We start from the raw sequence: 23257 nt of genomic DNA, 5'->3' as shown, positions 1-23257 counted from the left end.
ATACATCTTCTATCCATCCATTCATCCATCCAATCAACCAACCAACCAACCAACCAACCAGCCAACCATCAGTCCATCTATCCAACCTATCATCCAACCATCCAGCCAACCATCCATCCAACCAACCAACCAACCATCCATCTTCTATCCATCCATCCATCTATCCAACCAACAATCCCTTTCCATCCAACCAACCATCCAACCATCAGTCCATCTATCCAACCAACCAACCAACCAACCATCTTCTATCTGTCTGTCCATCCATCTATCTCTCTACAGTATCTATCTAATTCATACATTTCCCATTATCAGCATGGAAGTGCATGGTGTCATTTCCAGGGTACATGGGATGTACCATGACACATTCTTCCTGTTCGCATAAACCAACCAACCAACCATCCATCCATCAATCCATCCATCTTCTACTGCACACTCAAAGGACGGCAGGATCACCTCAGTACCTGGGGATGGACAAAATCAGCTACAAGCCAGGCCCATGAGGCCCCTGATGGCAGCCAGGCATCAAACAGAATCTCTCACAATGTGATGAGGTTTTGATATCAACCATTTCTCCTCCTTATTATGCTGTTGTTCTAAAATATTACATTTGAATAGTCCTGACTCTTATTTTTGCAGGAAAACATAAATGTGGACCAACCTGCTAAGGAGTCAAAAAACCTGTGAGTAACCCAGTCCAAAATGAATCAGAGGTGGTCACAGAGAGGCCCAATTCACAGCATAACCAAGCCCAGTCTTGACCAACTAGCCAGCCTGGCCAACAAGTCCAGTCAAAACCAGTAAACCTTCCTGAAAACCAAGACCAGTCTAGACCAGCAAGCCAGAACAGCCACCTGGCTCAATCCAGATTGGCCACTCAGCACAGCCAAGCTGAGCAAAGACCACCAACCAGAAACAGGAGACAAGCATCTCAGCTTGTCAAAATTGTTCAATGATTTAGCATTACATATGCTACTGTATGCTATGTTTTACTTTACAGAAATCATTTGTGTTGATTTTTAACTGTTCAGCTTTCCCATTCTCTATTTGTGTGTAGCCATAACAATGTGTGTGAACTGGAACACATTAACTGAATTGATTCAGTGAAGCTTAAAGCTGATTTGTTTTACTAAATGGCTTTTGTAATGGAATCTACTTAGATGAAATGCTGCCTGAATGCAGGGTCAAGTATCACACTAAATTATACTATTTCACTTTCAAAATCTGCTGTTATCCTTATAACATTAATATCCTCAAAATAACAACATCAGAGTTTTTCAATATTTTTGTCTTTATTTGCTCAATAAATGCACTGACACACCTGTAGTCCCCCTAGAACACAGCATCAGCTTGATTCACTAGTCATCGGTTTATATTTTTGGTGCTTGGCAGCAAATAAGTGATTTTAACACCAGCAGACACTGTAAGCTCGGGGAACTGGAGGTGAATCCTGTAATTCAGTCTCAGAATCAAAGACAACTCTCTGATGAGAAACATACAATCAGAATGTTACATGGACAGGTCACAATGCTGTATGTCTACAATGCATTTATTCACAAGATTACTGATCAATTGTACTTGCATCCTATCTATGGCAGCAGGCAGCTTTAAAACCTTTACGTAACTCTGTCACTGGCGAAGCTTCAACCTACGAGTCAATTAGGGTGACCTTTGGAAACATCATAAAGTCTCTTTTTATACAGCATATAAAAAAAATCAACAGTCATCAATCATGGTCAAAAGAACATTTGAATCAACATATTGTGATCAAACATAAAAAAATAAACACAATCCTCAAAATCATATCACTTGTCTTTTACACAGTAAATCACCTCAAAATAGCAAATATTGGTTCCAGTAGCTAGAGCCCACTACCAAATATCTGATACAAAACTATGTACTTCATTAAATATGTACTAATCTTGCAAATATGTTAAGAGTAAAGACTTTTCTCTGCCACATGCAAGCATATTTCGGATTGCTGTCTTAAATGATTTCTTACTTTAAACAAAATAGTGGCAAATAATATTTTCATCATAGTTATACCTTTTCTTGTTTTAATACCAAAGCATAAAGAAAATGTGAGGCTCACAGAACAAACCATTGTCAAATTGTCTCTTCAAACTAAGTACAGTATCAAAAGCAGAAAACAAAAATGTACTCTAACTTTAAATGTTTATCTAGGTGTAAAATATGTTGCACATACTGTACAAGTAAGATATGCATTATGATCGAGTGAATTTCCAGTGAGCACCTCTTTCTCTTTGTGACTAGGTAAAACCATTCCCATAGAAATCAGTTTAAAGCATGTTAAGACCATCATTAACAGTAAATGATATTACCGTATAGGATATAGCCACTGTTCTGGTTTCATTTTTGTCTTAATAGTTTTAGTACGTTGTGGGGGAGAAAATAACATAAATGTTAGTGGACTTGCTTATGTGTAATTTTTATTTCCAAAGAAACCTTTTCACATAAAAGTTGTCTGCTATTACCTGTGTTCTTGAAACATAGCTTATACTTAAGGAATGTATTTATGCAGTTAATTTAACTGACTGAAAATAAAGCCAAGGTAGTGCTACAGTCCAACCTTTTTTTGACTCCCTGTACTCACTTTAACTTACCATGACCTGTTTTCCCATTACCTGTTTAATGTCTATAAAATCGCAAAATATGCAGTAATTCTTTAATGTAAAGTCACACTTTCAACCTAAACCATTAAATATATTCCATTTAACAGAAACATCTGAATATGCATTAAAACACATACAGTATGTAATGCCTGAAATCAAATTCTATGTTTTAATAACATATATAACTCCTATATGCTTATCCCAGTGATTGTCTACAACCAAAAATGAACCCAAAGGCACCACACAATACCTAAAATAAACATACTCTTTGACACTATATCATAAAATTATTAATAGATATCCAAGCAGCTAAGAGAGAACATAAACCAGTGTTCGCTGGTATCAAATATCACACTTTGTAATTTCTAAATAAGAAAAAAAAAAAAAAAAACAAACAAAAAACAAAAAAAACAAAACCGACCACAGTGATACAAGTCTGCTCAAGCATTAGACCACAAAACAGTGTGTGCTGCTTAAAGAGAAAAAAAAAAAGAGAGAAAAATAGATAAGGATGTGGAATAAACATTGACCTCTAGTATTAATCATGTCATAATAACCATAGTGAGTAGTAATCATTTTTAACTGAGTCATAGCCAGTGTTAGGTGTAATCTGATTAAAGTAATTTCTGTAATTCAATTACTTTTCAGTCAAAAGGTAGTGTAACATTACATTTTTTATTACTCTAGTTACTGACTTTCAATTAAGTACATTACTAAGGTTACAATTTCTTTAAAATAATACTATGTAAAATACATTTAAAACATGAATTATGTTCACATATACATCTATTCACGTTTTTAAGACATTTGAAGGGTGTGCGCCCCTAAAAAGTCAACAACGAACAAGGAGGAAATATAGTCATTGTTTTAAATTTGAGCAGAAAAGTATTTTAGAAATATTTTTTTATTATTATTATTTTAGTTTTTTTTACAATTTTAGAGAATTTGTAAATTGTAGTGGACTACTTTTAAGTAAAACTTACCCAACACTGGTCATGGCATGTTAACAATAGACTAGTTTATGGGCAAGAAAAGGCACAGATAAACAGACCCACACAGTGGGGTAAAGAGCAGCAGCTGGCAGCGGGTTGCCTCAAATACACAGGACTTGCACAGTTATTGTAGTTTATCGATAGGACACTTTCAAGAGCATTTTACAACTCTGTCCACTCTGATACGACTCATACAGCAAATGATTGCAGACTTGTGCAAATGTCAGCATTTCAGTGTTTGAAGACATTTAGAGATGGCTGATCACTTTGCTCAACACTTTCAGTGAAATGAACTTGTCTGTGAGAATGCCTAGCAATGCTTCACAATAAAATCCATGTAAAAAGAAAGAAACTGGTATTCCTCCCATCCGTTATCCAAAAATAAATTCACCCTGTGTAGCAACTGCAGTGTGGGAACTTGATTATCGATATCATCCTACTTCTTGTTTCACAGGAGCATTCTGAAGAGCATTTGAACTTTCGTTATTGGCCTTCAAATTGGAGGGTTCTAATTTTGGAGCATTTCTGGAGGCCACACCCACTTTAGTCTTTGTCTTATTAGTGAGTGTGGCTTGAGGCTCTGACTTCAGGGGCAGAGCCTTTACAGGGGGATGGAGGGGATCATTCCCAATGTTGACTGATAAATTAGTGTATAATGGCTCCAGCTCTTTGGACAGGAGCTCATACGTGAGTGAGTTCAGTCCATCCGATCGCCAGTTCAGTCTGGTACGCTTCAGCAAGTCAAACCTATGAGAGTGAATTCATGAAGGGGAGCAGATTCAATAAACAGACTGAATAAATTGATACACACACATTAAATAAGAATTTTCAATGAGGTTTCATGGTATGGCTGCAAAAACAACAAAGGCCAAGTGACCTCACCTTCTAGGGTTTTGCTCGTTACCCTGATCTCCTTTATGTTTGATCATCTTGTAATGACCAATGGCCAAAGGGGGGCGCATTATCTTCATTCCAGAGAGACGGACTCTGCAGACAGAACCACAGGGCAAGTAGAGATAGTAATATAGAAGAAAAACATCCAGAAGAAGGATGATATGAATTATCAGGCAGACAGAGACAAAAGAGAGAGCAGCACAAAGGACAGCAAGCAAACCAATTTCAGCAAGTCCGCAAGGTGGACCAGATGTATGTTTAAAATAAACACTGTTGTTGAGGATCCTTTAAAAGACTCTTACCACAAATCCCCCACATTTTCTGATCAAAACATATAAATGATACTTTGGGAAGAACAAAAAAGAAGCTGAAAGTTACTCATTCTCATATGTTCCCAAACCCGCATGACTTTCTTCTGTGAATTACAAAAGGAGTTGGTAGGCTAGAATGTACACACTTCTCTTTTAAATACAACATAAATAGTGACCATGGATGGTAAGCTCTAAAAGGGCAAAAAACACTAAGAAACTGCTTCAGAAGTCTGGGAATATAGCACACAAGCTGTTTTTTTTTTTTTTTAGAGCTGTGGTCACTATTAAGGGTGAATATTTTTCAAAATTAATTGTACTTTTGTGTTCCACAGAAAAAAAAACAGCAGCAGACAGGTCTAAATGACATGGGTGCAAGAAAAACAAATAACAGGACTTTATTTTTTTGGGTGAACTATTCCTAAACATATTCCTAAAGATAAAATAACAAATACTGCATACAGGTTAAAGAAATAGTTCTCTCAAAATTAGAATTCTCTCATGTACTCACCCTTGTAAGACTTTCTTCCGTGGAACACAACTGAAGATATTTTGATGAAGATATGAGGTGTTTTTGTCCATACAGTGCAAGTGAATGGTGACCAAATTTTAAAGTTCCAAAAAGCACATAAAGGTAATCCATAAAACTCCAGTGGTTTAATCCATGTCTTCTGAAGTTATCCAATACATTTTGGGTGAGAACACACCACAATGCATCTCTTTTTTCACTACAAGACTTGACATCAGCAGTCTTCTTGGCGATCATCATTTCAAGCTCGATTACACTTCCTAGCACCATCTAGTGCTCTGCGCATGCGTCAAGCACTAGAAAATGTAAACAAGCTTGAAATTGTGATCGTGCCTAAAGACTGCAATGGCATGATGAACAGTCAAAAATGAGATAGATTTTGGTCTTTTCTCACCCAAAACTGACTGGATCCCTTCAGATGACATGGATTAAACCTCTGGGGTCTTATGGATTACTTTTATTCTGCCTTTGTCTCCTTTTTGCAGCTTGCAAATTTGGTCACCATTCACTTGCATTGTATGAACAAACAGACATCATATCTCCATTAAAATATCCTTGTTTGTGTTCCGCAGAAGAAAGTCATACGAGTTTGAGATGACATTAGAAGTAAATGATGAGAACACAACCATTTTTGGGGGAACTATTCCTTTAAGCAGGTTCATCTTAAGGTGGCGAGTCTAAAGGTTTTAAATACCTAAAACTTTAGGTTCTCACCTCTGGGTCAGGCCAACATATCAAACCGATGGTCACTGTCAATCAGGTTTTCAAATTACCACTAGCTGAACTGCTGGATGTTTGCCAACAACATATTTAAGTTTCTAAACACAGATTTAGAAATATAAGCCTTGTCCTAAATTATTGCGAACTTCTCCACTAAAAATCCTTTTGGTCTTGGACTGGATTTAAACTGTGGCCAGAAAACTCACATATAGTGTACAGGGTTCCCACAACTTTTGACCAATTAATTTCTGAGATTTTTCTATCACTTTTTTCAGTTTGATTACTGGACAAGGACTTTTATTTATATTAAAGATTATAAAAAATAATTTTATAAAGCACTCACAAAGAAAAAATTCTAGCTGATGAAATATTATAGAGCTGCGCTCAACTAAAAATGTATATTCAACTTTAGACATATCCATTAATTTTCCATGACATTAAGATTTTATTAAATCCCATGACTTTCCCAGGCCTGGAAATCACCAGTTTAAAATTCCCGGATTTTTGCAGGTTTTCCATGACCGTGGAAACCCTTAGTGTAGCAAATCGTGTATACATACTAAACAAAGAATACGAATAAACAATGCACTCAGAGGTTCTGCCTTGTCAAAGATGCTCCGCAGACATCAATGAGCATTAGAGGCTGGGGCAATGACACAGAAGAGAGAACCAACCATACAGAAAATGTTTCAACTCCTCAACCCTATAAATAAACCACTAAGCCTAACTCGATCTGGATTCAAGGCTTCAACAACTTGTGGACTTTAAATCATTTCAGTAAATTTCTCAGTCACAAAAATAAAATTACTTGAACTTGTAATTGAATCAAAAAGCAATCACCACTGAAGCAATAATGAAATCTAAATTGCGAGTCAGCGTTTGAAGCTTTGAGTCCAAACTAGTGATTCATGCAAGTACTTACTGGTCCCTCCTGTGGCTATGCGGGGGAGGGTATGAGGGATAGATGGATGCAGTGAAAATGAGAATAATGACAAGAAACAAATGTGAATGTGAAAATGAAAAAAGAAAGTTGGAGAGCTGACAGACAGGCAACATAAATGTTTAACAAGATGCATCTCTGATGTAGATGTTCCAGTTACTGTGATTGAGACTTCAGTATGTACTTCAGGGTTGTCATAATACCAAAATTGCTGTAGTCGATACCAATATCAGAGCAATTTCACAATTCTTTATACCAATTTGGATAACACAAAAACTGATATACATATTATTAAACTTATATGAAAATTCTCTCATCATTTACTCACGCTTCATGCCATTCCAGATGTGTATGACTTTCTTCTGGGGAACACTCAGCTCTGTTGGTCCATACAATGCAAGTGCATAATGGCTAGAACTTTGAAGCTCCAAAAAATCACAAAGGCAGCATAGAAGTAATCCATACGACTCCAGTGGTTAAATATGTCTCTGAAGTGATGCAATCACTTTGGGTGAGAAACAGATCAATATTTAAGTCCTTTTTTTACTATAAATCTCCACATTCACTTCAGAATACGTTAAATTGAAAGTGGAGATTTATAGTAAAAAAGGACTTAAATATTGATCTGTTTCTCACCCACACCTATCATATCACTTCTGAAGACATAGATTAAACCACTGGAGTCGCATGGATTACTTTTATGCTGCCTTTGTGATTTCTGGAGCTTCAAAGTTCTGGCCACCATTCACTTACATTGAGAGGACCAACAGAGCTGAGATATTCTTCTATAAATCTTTGTGTTCAGCAAAAGAAAAAGTCTAACACATTTGGGATGGCATGAAAGTGAGTAAATGAGAGAATTTTCATTTTTGGGTGATCTATCCCTTTAAAATAAAGAGTGCAATTTTTTCAGGTATCCAACAGCAGTATCAACTATTCAAATGAACATTCAGATATAAAAAAATAAATAAGTGAAAAACAAAACAGTGCGATATATTATCAGCCCTGTCAATCCATTAAACTTTATCAAATTACAGTACATGATATTCCGATAAATAAAATAAAAAAAAATTCATCACAATTAATGACAGCCCTTCAAATAACAATAATTCAATATTTAATAATTCAAATAAAATAATTCCTTTAGGCCTTAAATTTGTGTTCATGTTAGACTGTAGAGCTCTTAAAACAACTAAAGTTATTCAGCCAAGAGCAGTGAGAGGTTTGGTCTTTTTGTTTGGGAAATGTTACACATAAGTTTAGTATCAAATTGATACCGGAGTACAGTATTCTTTTGACTTCCTTTATGATGCTCATGCCAATGGTTCATGAGTGTGAAACAGTGTGCATTTTAGACTGTATTCTGCTGTCCTCACCGAGCTGCGATGTCATCATCCTCCCCTCCCCAGCCCCAGTACTGGTTAGGAAAGCCATTCATTTTGAGGTACTGCTCTGGGGTTACAGCAGACACACCTCCAAAGTATTGAGAGTATGGAAGCCTGCGGTAGAGTCAGAGTGGGTGATTTGGTAAGGCACAGAGAAAATAAGGTCATCTGTCTCTACCAGCCTTCATCAATCATTCCATCTGAAGTGTCACAGCTTCCCAAGCAGTTTAACGCTAGTCTATACATCTGCATTACATCTATACAGTCATTTTGAAGGGGTTAATAAAAGCTGGATCCCAAATAACCAAGAATATTGATTAAATGGTGTAATGATGTCCTGGGTTATGTTTGGAATCACATACTGGCATAATACTTTTACTATTTCTGCTGTATATATTATGTATGCATTTCCCATATGACAAATGAACCAGAGGTTATATCAGCTGCAATTTTCTTTTTCTTGACTAATTTTTTCATCAGACTGCCAAAAGTTAACACATTTTATTCAAACTTGGATTAAAAAAGCAAAATAACTTTATTTCTGAGATAACTGGATGCCACTTGCTGAATTGAACATGAAAAGGTCATGTGACAACGTTGTTTGAAATGTTTATCATTGCAAACTGATTCTATTTTGAAAAGAATAGTATGCAATTAATTGTATTAAATTGTCTCCGACTTGGACATTAAGTACAAAAATTAGATCATAAATTCTAGCGTTTATACTGCTTATACTGATTGCAAACATAGAAGTAAAAAAAATAAAAAAAAAACATATTATATATATATATATATTTTTTTTTTTTAAATTCAGTATGCGAATCGATTGTTTTATTATTATTATTATTTTTTTATAGTTTGCATTATACAGTATATCCTTTAGGCAGAGGGCTAGTATTCCATTCCAAACATAGCCCTGGAGTATTATTTTATTCTATTTTTACATATTGTTTTTTGAATAATGTTGGGAGGAGTTCATAAAAGGAACTGTGTGTGTGTGTTATCCGAGGTGTATAACTGTTTCTCGTTCAACCTTGCCTCCAGAGATCACACAAACTCCCAAAATCTGTTCTACATTCTTTAGTACTATTCATTAAATTTTGAGTCATAGCTAGATGTGCAGCTGCTAGGTACAATGCTGTGAAAATATATTTGCCCCCATCCTGATTTCTTCTATTTTTGTGTTTCTCTCATACTAAATTGTTCCAAAAATTAAAACAAAATCTAACATAAAACAAAGCTGTGACGAGGAGGAGGAGGGCGTGGCCAAGCTGTGAGGGTGCACGGCCGGCGCTGAATCAGATGACAGCAGGAGAGCGAGATAAAGGGGGTCCGGAGACGCCAGTTCGAGAGAGAGAGAGAGAGGAGAGAGAGGGACACGTGGCCGCGCTGCATGTGTGTGTGTTTGTTTGTTTTATATTGAGTTATACCATTAAACTTTACGCTGACTGTTCAGCCGGTTCCCGCCTCCTCCTTGTCCATCCTTTGTTACAAAAGCCAATCTGAGTAAACACAAAATAGTTTTTAAATGATAATGTTATTTATTGAAGCAAAATAAGTTATCCGGTAACAACTGGGCCTGTGTGAAAAAGCATTTATTACTTTTATTATGATTAATTACTAAATCACCAAATCTATGAAACTGCATTCATAATGGGTTCAGATGGATTAGACACACCCAGGCCTGATTACTGCCAGCCCTATTCAATCAAATAAACACCTAAATAGCAGCATGAAGTTGGCTAAAAGGTCTCACCCAGTAGCACATTATGCCAAGGTTGAAAGAAATGAGGAAAATGGTGATTGAAATACATCTGTCTGGGAAGGGTTACAATGCTATTTCAAGGGCTCTGGGACTCCAAAGCAGTAAACCTTCCCAAAAGTGGCCGACCTTCCAAAATTCCTCCAAGAGCACAGCGACGACTCATCCAGGAAATCACAAAAAAGCCAAGGACAACATCCAAGGAAGGCCTCTCTCGCATCAATAAAGGTCACTGTTCATGACTCCACTATCAGAAAGACACTGGCCAATAATGGCATCCATGGAGTGGTGAGGTGAAAACCACTGCTAACCCAGAAGAACATTAAGGCTTGTCTAAATTTTGCCAAAACACACCTTGATGGTCCTCAAATCTTTTGGGAGAATGTTCTGTGGACTAACGAGTCGAAAGTGGAACTGTTTGGAAGACAGGGGTCCCGTTACAGCTGGTGTAAATCAAACACAGAATTCCACAAAAAGAACATCATGCCTACGGTCAAGCATGTAGGTGGTTGTGTGATGGTGTGGGGATGCTTTGCTGCTTCAGGGCCAGGGTGACTTGCAATAATTGAGGGAAAGTGAATTCTGCTCTCTACCAGAAAAATCTAAAAGAGAACGTCCAGTCATCAGTCCATGAGTTGAAGCTCAAGCGCAACTGGATTATGCAGCAAGACAGTGATCCAAAGCATAGGAGTAAGTCCACCTCTGAATGACTCAAAAGAAGCAAAATTAAAGGTTTGGAGTGGCCTAGTCAAAGTCCTGACTTGAACCTGATTGAGATGCTGTGGCAGCACCATAAACGGGGCAGTTCATGTTCGAAAACCCTCCAATGTGGCTGACTAAAGCAGTTCTGCAAAGAAGAGTGGGCCAAAATTCCACCACAGCGTTGTGAAAGACTGATCTCCAGTTACCGGAAGCATTTAAGAGCAGTTGTTGCTGCTAAAGGTGGCACAACCAGCTATGAAGTTTAAGGGGGCAGTTAGTTTTTCCACATGGGTGATATACAGGTGCTGGTCATATAATTAGAATATCATCAAAAAGTTGATTTATTTCACTAATTCCATTAAAAAAGTGAAACTTGTACATTATATTCATTCATTACACACAGACTGATATATTTCAAATGTTTATTTCTTTTAATTTTGATGATTATAACTGACAACTAAGGAAAATCCCAAATTCAGTATCTCAGAAAATTAGAATATTGTGAAAAGGTTCAATATTGAAGACACCTGGTGCCACACTCTAATCAGCTAATTAACTCAAAACACCTGCAAAGGCCTTTAAATGGTCTCTCAGTCTAGTTCTGTATGCTACACAAACATGGGGAAGACTGCTGACTTGACAGTTGTCTAAAAGACGACCATTGACACGTTGCACAAGGAGGGCAAGACACAAAAAGGTCATTGCAAAAGAGGCTGGCTGTTCACAGAGCTCTGTGTCCAAGCACATTAATAGAGAGGCGAAGGGAAGGAAAAGATGTGGTAGAACAAAAGTGTACAAGCAATAGGGATAACCGCACCCTGGAGAGGATTGTGAAACAAAACCCATTCAAAATTGTGGGGGAGAACCACTACGCACAGACGTATGCAAGGCATGGGTTTCAGCTGTCGCATTCCTTGTGTCAAGCCACTCTTGAACAACAGACAGCGTCTGAAGCGTCTCGCCTGGGCTAAAGACAAAAAGGACTGGACTGCTGCTGAGTGGTCCAAAGTTATGTTCTCTGATGAAAGTAAATTTTGCATTTCCTTTGGAAATCAGGGTCCCAGAGTCTGGAGGAAGAGAGGAGAGGCACACAATCCACGTTGCTTGAGGTCCAGTGTAAAGTTTCCACAGTCAGTGACGGTTTGGGGTGCCATGTCATCTGCTGGTGTTGGTCCACTGTGTTTTCTGAGGTCCAAGGTCAACACAGCCGTATACCAGGAAGTTTTAGAGCACTTCATGCTTCCTGCTGCTGACCAACTTTATGGAGATGCAGATTTCATTTTCCAACAGGACTTGGCACCTGCACACAGTGCCAAAGCAACCAGTATCTGGTTTAAGGACCATGGTATCCCTGTTCTTAACTGGCCAGCAAACTCGCCTGACCTTAACCCCATAGAAAATCTATGGGGTATTGTGAAGAGGAAGATGCGATATGCCAGACCCAACAATGCAGAAGAGCTGAAGGCCACTATCAGAGCAACCTGGGCTCTCATAACACCTGAGCAGTGCCACAGACTGATCGACTCCATGCCACGCCACATTGCTGCAGTAATTCAGGCAAGAGGAGCCTCAACTAAGTATTGAGTGCTGTACATGCTCATACTTTTCATGTTCATACTTTTCAGTTGGCCAAGATTTCTAAAAATCCTTTCTTTGTATTGGTCTTAAGTAATATTCAAATTTTCTGAGATACTGAATTTGGGATTTTCCTTAGTTGTCAGTTATAATCATCAAAATTAAAAGAAATAAACATTTGAAATATATCAGTCTGTGTGTAATGAATGAATATAATATACAAGTTTCACTTTTTGAATGGAATTAGTGAAATAAATCAACTTTTTGATGATATTCTAATTATATGACCAGCACCTGTAGGTGTTGGATAACTGTTTTGCTTAAAATAATAAAATTAGATTATATATACACACACACATTTTTTTTTAAATGGTATTTTGTGTTTACTCAGATTGCCTTCATTTTTTGTTATCTTGTTTGAATATCAAAAACAGAAGAAATCAGGAAGGGGGCAAATAATTTTTCACAGCACTGTATCTGTCTTTTTGCATGCTCATCTCTCCATTTATCTACATAAGGACTAACTTTCTGGGTCTTGTCTAAATGCTTTACAGCCTTTTAGTGGATTCATCACAGAGAGGTCCTGATGTCGTCCTCAGCCTTGCTGAAGTGTATATACAGAATATGGGTTGTTTTCTCTACAATCTTTTCCCTCCCTGTGAATGTTTCTATCTAGGTAGACATTGCAACTGCAGACTGTGGACTAAAGACTCCGTGACGTCACTTCATGAGACCAGACCCATGTGTTTTCTGCGTACACTGTGTCAGAACTGATAAAGGAGAGACATTATTGAACTTTACAGTCTATTGAACCATGTGCGAAGCAGAAGAGGTATGTTTTTTTTGCTTCTAGAAGTTTTCTAATATTTAACCTATCACATTCTAGAGAAAATCTGTAAAAATGAGGGGTATGAGTTTTTCGTTTAAAGATATATTAATCCTTGAATTCACTTGATTTCACACACATTTGGAATGATAGAAAATGCAATTCTTTTATATACAAGTTAATTATTTTTTTAAGTGTATTACATCGTCTCTGACTTAAGCATATTGTGAGTACAAAACAAATTAGCCACTGAATGAGTGTTTATACTGATATACTGTTTATACTGACTGCAAACATAAGTAAAATTAATGTAAAAACTTTTCACTTACCGGTATGTCTTTTCAGTTTCAATATGATAAAATTAGGGACAACAAATTAAATTAGTTATCAAACTTATGTAACTAAAGATTTCAGAAACTTCAAGTCTAAAGGCCCTGGCACACTTCACACAAAATAAAATAATCAAACAGGTGTGACATCATTTAGAACAAAATCTGGTCAAAATGGTGTTCATAACAGCTTGCCAGCACAAACTTTCAGGAAAACTTTGAACCAGCCACTAAACACCTTCTTACTACCATTAGTCCACACATTCGGTAGGTGTAACTTGGAGCTCCACCAACTTTAAGGTCAACTTAACACAGTACGAAAACTAATTCTCGTTCAGTTAGTTGAGATCAGTCAACATGAACACACCAGCATGCAGAGTTATTAGCGAGCTGGTGCTAAATTTACTACATCTGTGCGATCATTCACGTAGAGACATTTTCCAAGAACATATCATGCTATTTTTTTGTTTAATTTAATCAAATACTCTTTAAGTGCTCATACACTCTTTTTTTTATATGCTGCTTCACTTATGTGCCATCTGCAGCAAAAGCCATTCACAGAAATATATGCCACTTATCAATCTTTTGTCTGATTTCTGCCCATTAACACTCTTTATTCATCCATTTTTGCAGTAGTATCAGTGTCATCATACATTACAATAACAGAGGGTTACCAGCAGTGCATACAGTATTATGGCCGCATATAGCATTAGTAAATAAGTGCCATGAATGCAGAATGTAAACATGACAAATTACCTACTGCATATATATTACTCTAAATCATTGAGTGGTTAAAATAGCTTCTTTTGCATATCTTGTGTGAATTCTACTAACAGAATGAGGCATGATAACACATTTCAAATGTCACATTAGTTTAGGTTTTACATGTAGTTTTGGGCATCCTCATTTTTAAACCCTCATCTAAACGTCTCCCAGTGGCGTGTCCGGTGTCTGAATGTTTGCAAACAGTATACCATTGCTAAACTGTTTTGAACTTCTTTTTGGCTCGGAGCGAACAACAAAGAACTTCTCCGTGAGTATGCAGGGGCTTTAAGTTCTTCCTTAAATTCTTCAGTTAAGATCTGACAAGTTCTAGTTTCCAAACTAAAATTGCTGTGGTTACTAAAATGATACAAAATGATTGTAGAGTTACAGGCCTGGTACATAAACCCAAGAAAACTGGTAATAGTGGGTAGGGTACCTGTATCTGAACTTGTCCATAGCCACGGATAGGTGTGTAGGATACTGGGGGTGACAGGTGTAAGTATTGTGGTCATTCTCGGGGAGCAGGTCTACGTCATGCAGGAAAATACAGCTCCAGTCCTCCTCTTTCAGTGCCTCACGCACCCCGACATTCAGCAATTTTGCCCGGTTAAACGTAGAATTACCTGACTGATAACAAAGACCAAGTAAGTCAAGTGTACACAAATGCATTCTTCAAAAAGAATAGAACCCTGACAAAGCGTGAATGGGCTATGAAGTACTACATGGCCAAAAGTATGAAAACATTTGTGTGCTTCCATGTGAGTGGCAACTTATCTGTTCCAGCATGACAATGCCCCTAAGCACAAAGTAAAGTCCAGAAAGTAATACTTTACAGAGTCTGGTATGGAAGAACTTGACCGGTCTGCACAAAGTCTAAACCTGAAACCCACTGAACACCATTCGGATAAACTGTAATGGCAATTGTGAGCTAGACAGTGCCTGACCTCACTTTTGCTCTTGTATCAGAATGGGAGAAAATCCCTGCAGCCATGTTCCAACATCTAGTAGAAAGCCTTCCCAGAAGAGTGGAAGCTACTGTAGGAAAGGGACAAGCAACTCCCTATTAATGCCCATGGTTTTAAAATTAAATGTTCAATAAGCACAAATGTGTGTGGTGTTCGGGTGTCAACATGCTTTTGGCCATTTAGTGTATGTTTACTCTTTGTCCCAGCTACTTCCCCTAATTACTGCTAGGATTCCTTCATACAATGGATGCAGCAAGTCAGCGTATCATGAACAAGAGACCTGGTGCACAATGTAAATGCCGTAGTGGACCTGCTGGCGCTGCAGGAAAGCGTGCAGATGGTAGAGGAGGGCACGGAGGTGGGTCTGGCGGTTCCGGTAGGGGACCACGATGGCTGTGTGGTGACGTGACTCACAGTCTGGTGGGTGGTAATGACCCCCTAAGGTCACCAAGGGGTTCTTCTCTTTTATCTCCTCCAGGGAGGGGGGTGAGGAGACATGGACAGAAACAGGACCCACTAGCAGACAGCAGGGGAAAAGAGCACATGCACTTGTTGCAGAAATCTGTTCTACTTTAATATCAAATTAAAGGAATATTTCACCCAAAAATGAAAATTCTCTCATTATTTACTCAACCTCATTCCATCCCAGATGTATATGATTACTTCTGACACAAACGACGATTCTTAGAAGAATATCTCAACTCTGTAGGTCCATACAATGCAAGTGAATGGTGGCCAAACCTTTGAAGATCCAAAAAGCAAATAAAGGCAGCATATAAGTAATCCATATGAATCCAGTGGTTAAATCCTTATGTTCAGAAGCAATATGATAGGTGTTGGTTGAGAAACAGATCAATATTTAAGTCCTTTTTTTACTATAAATTCTCCTTCCTGCCCATTAGATGGCGATATGCATGAAGAATTTGGATCACCAAAAACAAAAGAAGAATGTGAAACTGAAAGTGGAGATTTATAGTAAAAAAGGACTTAAATATTGATCTGTTTCTCACCCACACCTATCATATAGTCCAAAACATGGATTTAACCACTGGAGTTTTATTTTTATGCTGCCTTTGTGCTTTTGGAGCTTCAAAGTTTTGGTCACCATTTACTTATGGACCAACAGAGCTGAGAAACTGTTATAAAAATCTTAATTTTTGTTCAGCAGAAGAAAGAAGTCATAGACATCTGGGATGGCAAGAGGGCGAGTAAATGATGAGAAAATTAACATTCTTGGGTGAACTATCCCTTTAACTGTTTAAAGTGTAAAAGGTAAATTGTCTCTTTGCAATTTTTATCCAGTGTAAATTACCTAATCCAAAACTGATCCATTTCCTAAAGGTGAAGTTTATAATTTATGAGTCACAAAGCGAAAAATGCAAAAATGATGATTGTTTCCAAACAGGTTTCACAAACACTTCTCCCATTAGGTGAACAAACAGAGATTACAACCCTTAAGTCACATCCATTGTTTGATCCAATGTTGCTATGTTGGGCTAGTTGAGATGCTTAGAGCAATGTTTTGATAGCACCACAGAGCCACAGCATTTACAATAAATGGCTTACTTAAAGTTGTCTGCACATTTAAGGGATTGTTCACCCAAAAATGAAAATTCTGTCAACATTTACTCAACCTCATGTTGTTTCAAATCTGTATGACTTTCTCCCATGGAACACAAAAGATGTTGCTCAGAATGTAAGCCTCAAACACCATTCACATTCAATGTGTGGAAAAAATATGAAAGTGAATAGTGACTGAGGCTAACATTCTGAGGAACACCTTGTGTTCCACTAAAGAAAGTCATATGGGTTTGAAAGAACATGAGGGTGAGTAAAAGATGACAGAATTTGTTTTATTTTTGGGTGAACTTTACTTTTAAAGCAAGGATAGGAGATTTTTTTTTTAACCTTTAAATAGTTAAATGTGAATTTTTATATACCCAGCAGTGGAGAGGGCAGTATACAGTGTCTGAGCTGCTGTTCTGGTCCACTGGGTCCTGGGTGGTGGAGCAGAAGAGAGCTGAGGTTGGTGTAGACATCATGTGGTCGAGAGTAGTCGAACTCCGGCTCAGTGGAATGAACCAAAACAGACACTAGGCCACGAAAACCTCCCAGGGAGAAATAGAGGACAAATGCAAACTGGAAGCCCACCAACAGAGCCAGAGTGCAGGGGGAGTCCAGTGCTCGACCGCAGCACACCATTATGACATCAGACACAGAACAGGAGTGACAGGGTGAGTGAGAAAGGAAGGGAGGAAAGGAAAGTCAACGGGATGGAGAAGGGAGAGATTAGAGAGGAGAGATGCAGTGAGGAGGGAGTAATAGGCATGAGAGAAAGGAGAGGGGAAGGACAGCTGGGGTGACGAGGAGAAATAAAGTTAGCTCTGTGAGCTAAAGGGAGGACATCTACGGCACGAGTGGGAGTCACTGGAAAAAACAGAGGAACACCAAAATCAACAGTGACAGATCCAACACATCTAACTAGAAAGTAGGGATGGGCACAAGTACTCGAGCACTCAGATGTGGCAGCAATGATCGATCATGAAAACGATGATCGATGGTGATCATGCATGATGTGACTTAATTCGAAATTCAGCGACAATTACCTGACAACTAAAAACCATCAAAGAGGGAGCTATTTTTAATTTTTAGATTGATTACGTTGTGATTTTGAGGAGTACATTGATTGTCAGAGATGTCTCATAGCAACCAAACTGATATACGATGCTGCAATGCTATCGTTACGATAATCAAAACAAAGAGTGTAATTAATTGTGTTTTGAACACCTGTCTCTGCAAAACGTTCACTAAACACGTTTTATTATCATTTAATGTAAGAACTTTGACTCGTTAATGGATATTATTGAATAAAAGTGAATGTCTGTCAATGACTGTAAACTTGAAGATTTCCGCACGAGTTTCCAAGTTAGAAGTCAGACATAAAGTGTCATTCCGTTGCACTTTCCCCAGTTGAAAGGTGGAAATTCAGACTCTTGAGTTGAATGGAACGCTTCATGAATCATCACCACAACAACAATACGGAGCATCGCAGCTTTCCCCACAGGAGCGAACACTTGGGGAGACACACACACACACACACACACAGCGCGTGTGGCAGTGGACTCAACAAGCTGAAGCAGCGCATATACAGCAGGCGAGTATTTCAAACAGCTAGACAGAGCACAGCTAAATGGAACAGAATGCAGCGTCTTCAAAACTGAACTTCAACTTAATATGCATATTAAAAAAAACAGCCAACTGCGTTTTGAAAATAGACAGTTCAGGAGGTCAACAGAGGGCAAATTCCATATGGAAGTGAGCATCCCAATGCCCTACTCCCTCCGAAGGGCTGAACCCTTGAAGTGGGAACTCTAAAGGGAGCAGGGCACTCATGTCTCATGTGTGGCCGTTTGGAACACCTTTGATGAAGGGAGTAATGAAAGACATACGTCACTTCCACTTTATCTTCACCTGAAACGTTACCATGACAACGCAGTGCAGCTGTTCCAACAACAAAAATCTCTTATTTATTGCTGATAATTTGTTGTTGCAAATAAATATACTTTTTGTAATAGTTTTTTTTTTCTTTCAAACATTGCCTTGTGTCTTATATAAAATGGCTTACTGTTGCTGTAATAATAATAATAATAATAATAATAATAATAATAATAATAATCTGTACATAAATGTATATCAAATATATGAATGAACGTTTCCCGACAAAAGTTATTCGGTGCATGAGAGGTCTTAATAAATAAATAATAATAAACCACTGGGTTTAGACTAGACTACAGGAAAAATGGACCCTGTTTTTTTGAGGATCTCTCTGTTTATGGCTGTCTACTATCTTATGTATGAGGATGAATGTAAACTGCAGAGAAGTATCTGTTATAAAAGGGCTTGCCTGAGCCTTTGAACATGTAATATGTTCTGATCAACAACCTTGCTTTAAAATATATCCTGAGAACACGTCACCCAGGGTCACGTGATCAAACGGTAAAATTACTTCCTCGAAGTGACCATCGAATGTACCCTTTGCTAATGGCCTTTTGGGAGGGCCCTTCGTGGAGGGCTTAAGTTGCCCACTTTCGTTTGGAACACCCCTTCGTGTGATGTCCCCTTCCCGCAGTGCCCTTCAAGGGCATAAAAACTCAGTTTGGAATTCGCCCAGAGACGCGCGTTGTGCACAGGCTTTCATGGAGTTTTTCAACAAATCGTCACATAATGACAAAATATGATGCATTACATTTTGATTAGTGCCTGACCGATATATTGGCCAGCCGATATTATCGGCGTATATTTTTCCGATATGAAAACTTTTTTCAGAACATATAATGCAGAAAACAATGCTTTAGAATTGGTGTCATAGCATAGTTTGTCCAGCAGAGCACGCTCCGACTCCATTGTTTACAGAGCTGACTCTGAACTGACGGTGGCTCTGCAGACAGGGCGGAGTTCAGCGGTGTCATCACGGTAAGTTAACTAGTTTGTGAAATATAAACTGGAAAGTTAATAAACAATGACCCCATCATGTTCCCTTTTCAATATAACTAATATAATATTAACCCTGTCCCTGACAACCATGTCACTCATGTCTGTTTGCTGTTAGCCAGCTATAGTTTGTCAGTGCAGTCAGTAATGTAACAGATTGAAAGGTAAATATCACAGCATCTTTTTGCAGCTCAGCAGACAATGGTGCGGTGGTGGATTGTGTCTGTTGAGTGTTGATTTCACACTACGCTGTTACCTAGTTGGTGAGACACAATGCTGGAAAGTAAAAAACAACGTCTATCTTTTACTCTCCGTGACAACGAGCTTATAGCTAACCACGTAGCTACTATCATTGTTGTCATCTGAGTAGAAGCTAATGTGTACATGTACTCACCAAACTGTTTTGTTTAGGATTCACAGTTTGGTACCCCCTTCAACCGAACAATTCCAGTCGTTGCATTTATAAAATGTAATATTTAAGTCTGGTTTTCCACCGTTGAAAGTTTCCCCTGAACTTGTATAGCAGAATACGGTGTAAAAGCACTGCCGCTGTTTATCTTGACTCGGCAGTATTAATATAGTCAGCATTTGACTGATACTAAACAGTAATACTGATGTTTATTTAGCTATTTATTTTATTTCTATTTATTCTTTATTTTAATGGTCAGCATTTGACTGATACTAAACAGTACTGATGTTTATTTAGCTATTTATTTTATTTATTCTTTTTTTAATGGTCAACATTTGACTGATACTAAACAGTGGTACTGATGTTTATTTAGCTATTTATTTTATTTATTCTTTATTTTAATGGTCAGCATTTGACTGATACTAAACAGTACTGATGTTTATTTAGCTATTTATTGTATTTTTATTTATTCTTTATTTTCTCAGTGTTCATTTCTAGAATTTGTTGACAATGTATAATAATAATAAGAATAATGTCAAATATTCTTTGATAAAAATATTTAAGAAATCAGCCATCCGAGAACATTTGCATAGTCATATCGGTGCAAAATCAGTGCACAATCCACAATCTGTTTTCATTCCAGCTCAAATTAAATATATCGGCCACCATATCGGTAATCGGTGAATTTTCCCTCTCTAAAATCGGTATCGGTCGGGCTCTAATTTTGATTATGCATTCTTTTGTACATTTTTTTAACAGATTATTTTATAACAGCCTATAATAATGAATAGACGATATACTGGAACAAGACGCAATGCAGCAGCCAAAGATGTTTGTCAGACATGTTATTAAATATACAGTTATGTACATGTCATTGCCCCTCGAGTACTCGAGTAGACAAAATGACCAAAATGCCCATCCCTATAGAAAGGAGAAAATTTTAAGTGCCAGTAAGCACAGGATCAATGGCAGAGTTCAAATAAAACCAGCAAAGACCAGACACTTTTTTTTAGCCCTGATTAACAGAGTGACCCAGAAGAAAATTATATTGCTTGGAGGTTGATCTTTTATCGTTCTGGCATAATTCATTCACCTTCATGTTGTTCCAAACCTGTATGACTTACTTTCTGCTGTGGAACACCATAGGAAAATGTGTGTACCCTTTTAGCCTCAACCACTGTTAACTTTCATTGCATCTTTTTTTTAATACAATGAAAGTGAATGGTGACCGAGGCTATCATGCTGCCCAACATCTCCTTGTATGTTCCACTGACGACAGGAAGTCACACAGGTTTAGAACAACACGAGGTTGGAGTATATGACAACAGAATTTACATTTTTTTGGTGAACTATCCCTTTAAGTAAAGGACTTCATTTGCTCTTCATTTAATCTCACTGCTGTTAGGAGAAACAATTGAGATACAAACGAGACATTATTTGTAATTTTTCTGGCGAGTACCATGCCACTGTACCTGTGCATTTGAATGGTCATAGCTGGAAACACGTCCTCATCATCTTGTCCATCACAAAACATTGTGCACCTTGAGAAGACAACCAGTTCAGCTGACTGGCAAGATGTCCTGATTATTTTCGAACCTAATCTGGCTCATATTTCTATAAATATCATATGGCAAATGACTTTAATATTATAAAAGACCAGCAGCAAAAATAATACTACCACCAGAAAATTAAAAAAAGAAAAAGAAAAAAAGCCAAAGGGGAATCCGTGCAAAACGTGAAAATTACGTGTTTATTTTAATTCTTCCGGTCAGACGATTCATTTGACTCACCGATCTCAGCGACGTTTGATATCAAGCCTCAGGCTCCAGCGGCAGTCAATATCTAGGCCTTTATTCAGTATTAAAAAACACGATTTTATTGAAAATCATTCCTCTATGTCGCACTCGACACAATGCATCACATCGTCCGCAGTCGCGGCTCGCTCTACTGAACGGCGTCCTCAGCGCATCATTGCCGCGTGATTCCCGCTAGCAGACATGTTTGACCGGTATGAAGAGATTTTGGGTTCCACTGGGCGGAGATAACATGAATATTCATGAGATTCCTCAAAGTACTTTCAAGGCAAGTCAGTCCACTCAGCGGCCATCTTGGGAACCATCCCGGGCAGCTATTTTCATTGGATACAAGCGGCATGAAAGTACAGCTCCTACCTACATGAATGAGGAAGTACCGAAATCTCCAAAACGGTTGGTCAAGATTACAAACAAATAACATATTTCAAATCAGCAGTTAAATCTGACAATTGTATCCACCTTTTTCCTGGGGATCTTACTGAGGAAACGAATGTGGGTGGGACTTCCGCCGGAAGTTGTTCCCTAGCAAGCATTCCTTAGCTCTGGCTGCAGAGACCCTGTTTACAGCTGGTAAAAAGACGCGTTTCGGATGATCCGATCGCAAATGGTCAGCGTTAATTATAGTTGTAAATGGGGTGCAAAATGTTTTGAGATTGGATAACAAAAAACACATAGATGTAGTCAAAAACCACTTCACATTTGAGGTTTAAAACGCCGTCCTGATGCATCCCGGACAGCAGCGAAGCACCACCTCTCACCTGTCAATCACTCGCCGAACAAATGTTTAAACATGCGGATTTAAAAGAAAATAACCGTCCGTTCTTGAAAAAGCGATTCTATACCCAAGTATGAGAACTTCATGGCTCTTCCTCACTGCGTCAGTCTGATTTGAACATGCAGGGTGACAAGATGACAAGTATACACATCTGAAGCTGAATTAACACAGGTACTCCACTAAAACAACATATTATTCTGCTCGAAATGTTGCGTTTGTGCTTAGGTTAAATCTCAGCTGCATCTGGGAGAAACAGCGCGCCGGTTTAGTTCGCGTTTTTTGTCTTTATGACTTTTTTGCAGTTTATTATCATTCAGTAACACACTGGTATAGTGACTGATGTATGTCCATACATAATCAAACACGCTGGACGTAGGGGAGTGCGGGGCACAAACTAAGATTTTTTGGTTCCCTTTCGATTTCGGTCACTTACATTGCGTCGCTGA

At 38.1% G+C, this 23257-nt stretch overlaps 1 protein-coding gene across 3 annotated transcripts; it reads right to left on the bottom strand.

Annotated features, from left to right (window-relative positions):
- Positions 1 to 1036: 1036 nt before the first annotated feature.
- LOC127420435 (beta-1,4-galactosyltransferase 3-like) lies at positions 1037 to 22241 on the bottom strand. 3 transcript variants are annotated; one of them, XM_051662725.1, is made up of 9 exons: positions 22013 to 22241; positions 21695 to 21836; positions 17263 to 17749; positions 15603 to 15838; positions 14794 to 14984; positions 8390 to 8512; positions 6996 to 7010; positions 4505 to 4609; positions 1037 to 4369 (listed from the first exon to the last, which is right to left on the bottom strand). In XM_051662725.1, exons 3-9 carry the CDS (start codon positions 17522 to 17524, stop codon positions 4054 to 4056), a joined length of 1248 nt encoding a protein of 415 aa, XP_051518685.1. In that variant the 5' UTR covers positions 17525 to 17749; positions 21695 to 21836; positions 22013 to 22241; the 3' UTR covers positions 1037 to 4053. The 3 variants fall into 3 exon arrangements, with proteins under 3 accessions (XP_051518685.1, XP_051518686.1, XP_051518687.1); XM_051662726.1 differs by lacking the exon at positions 6996 to 7010 and having other exon boundaries at positions 21695 to 22241; XM_051662727.1 differs by lacking the exons at positions 6996 to 7010; positions 8390 to 8512 and having other exon boundaries at positions 21695 to 22241.
- Between the last annotated feature and the right edge of the window lie 1016 nt (positions 22242 to 23257).

The sequence above is a fragment of the Myxocyprinus asiaticus genome, chromosome 29 (genome assembly GCF_019703515.2).
Source record: "Myxocyprinus asiaticus isolate MX2 ecotype Aquarium Trade chromosome 29, UBuf_Myxa_2, whole genome shotgun sequence".
In the NCBI taxonomy this organism is placed as follows: Eukaryota; Metazoa; Chordata; class Actinopteri; order Cypriniformes; family Catostomidae; genus Myxocyprinus; species Myxocyprinus asiaticus.
Note: the sequence above shows the minus strand (reverse complement) of the source record. Positions and strands in the feature narration are given on the sequence as shown.

Bases quoted from the DNA above. Each gene is read 5' to 3' on its own strand.
- LOC127420435 (XM_051662725.1), bottom strand. From the start codon at position 17,524: ATGGTGTGCTGCGGTCGAGCACTGGACTCCCCCTGCACTCTGGCTCTG. The intron at 14,985-15,602 runs GTCTCTTGTTCA...CTTTGTTATCAG, and splicing joins GCATTTACATTGTGCACCAG to TCAGGTAATTCTACGTTTAA. The intron at 8,513-14,793 runs GTACCCTACCCA...ACTCTACCGCAG, and splicing joins ATGGACAAGTTCAGATACAG to GCTTCCATACTCTCAATACT.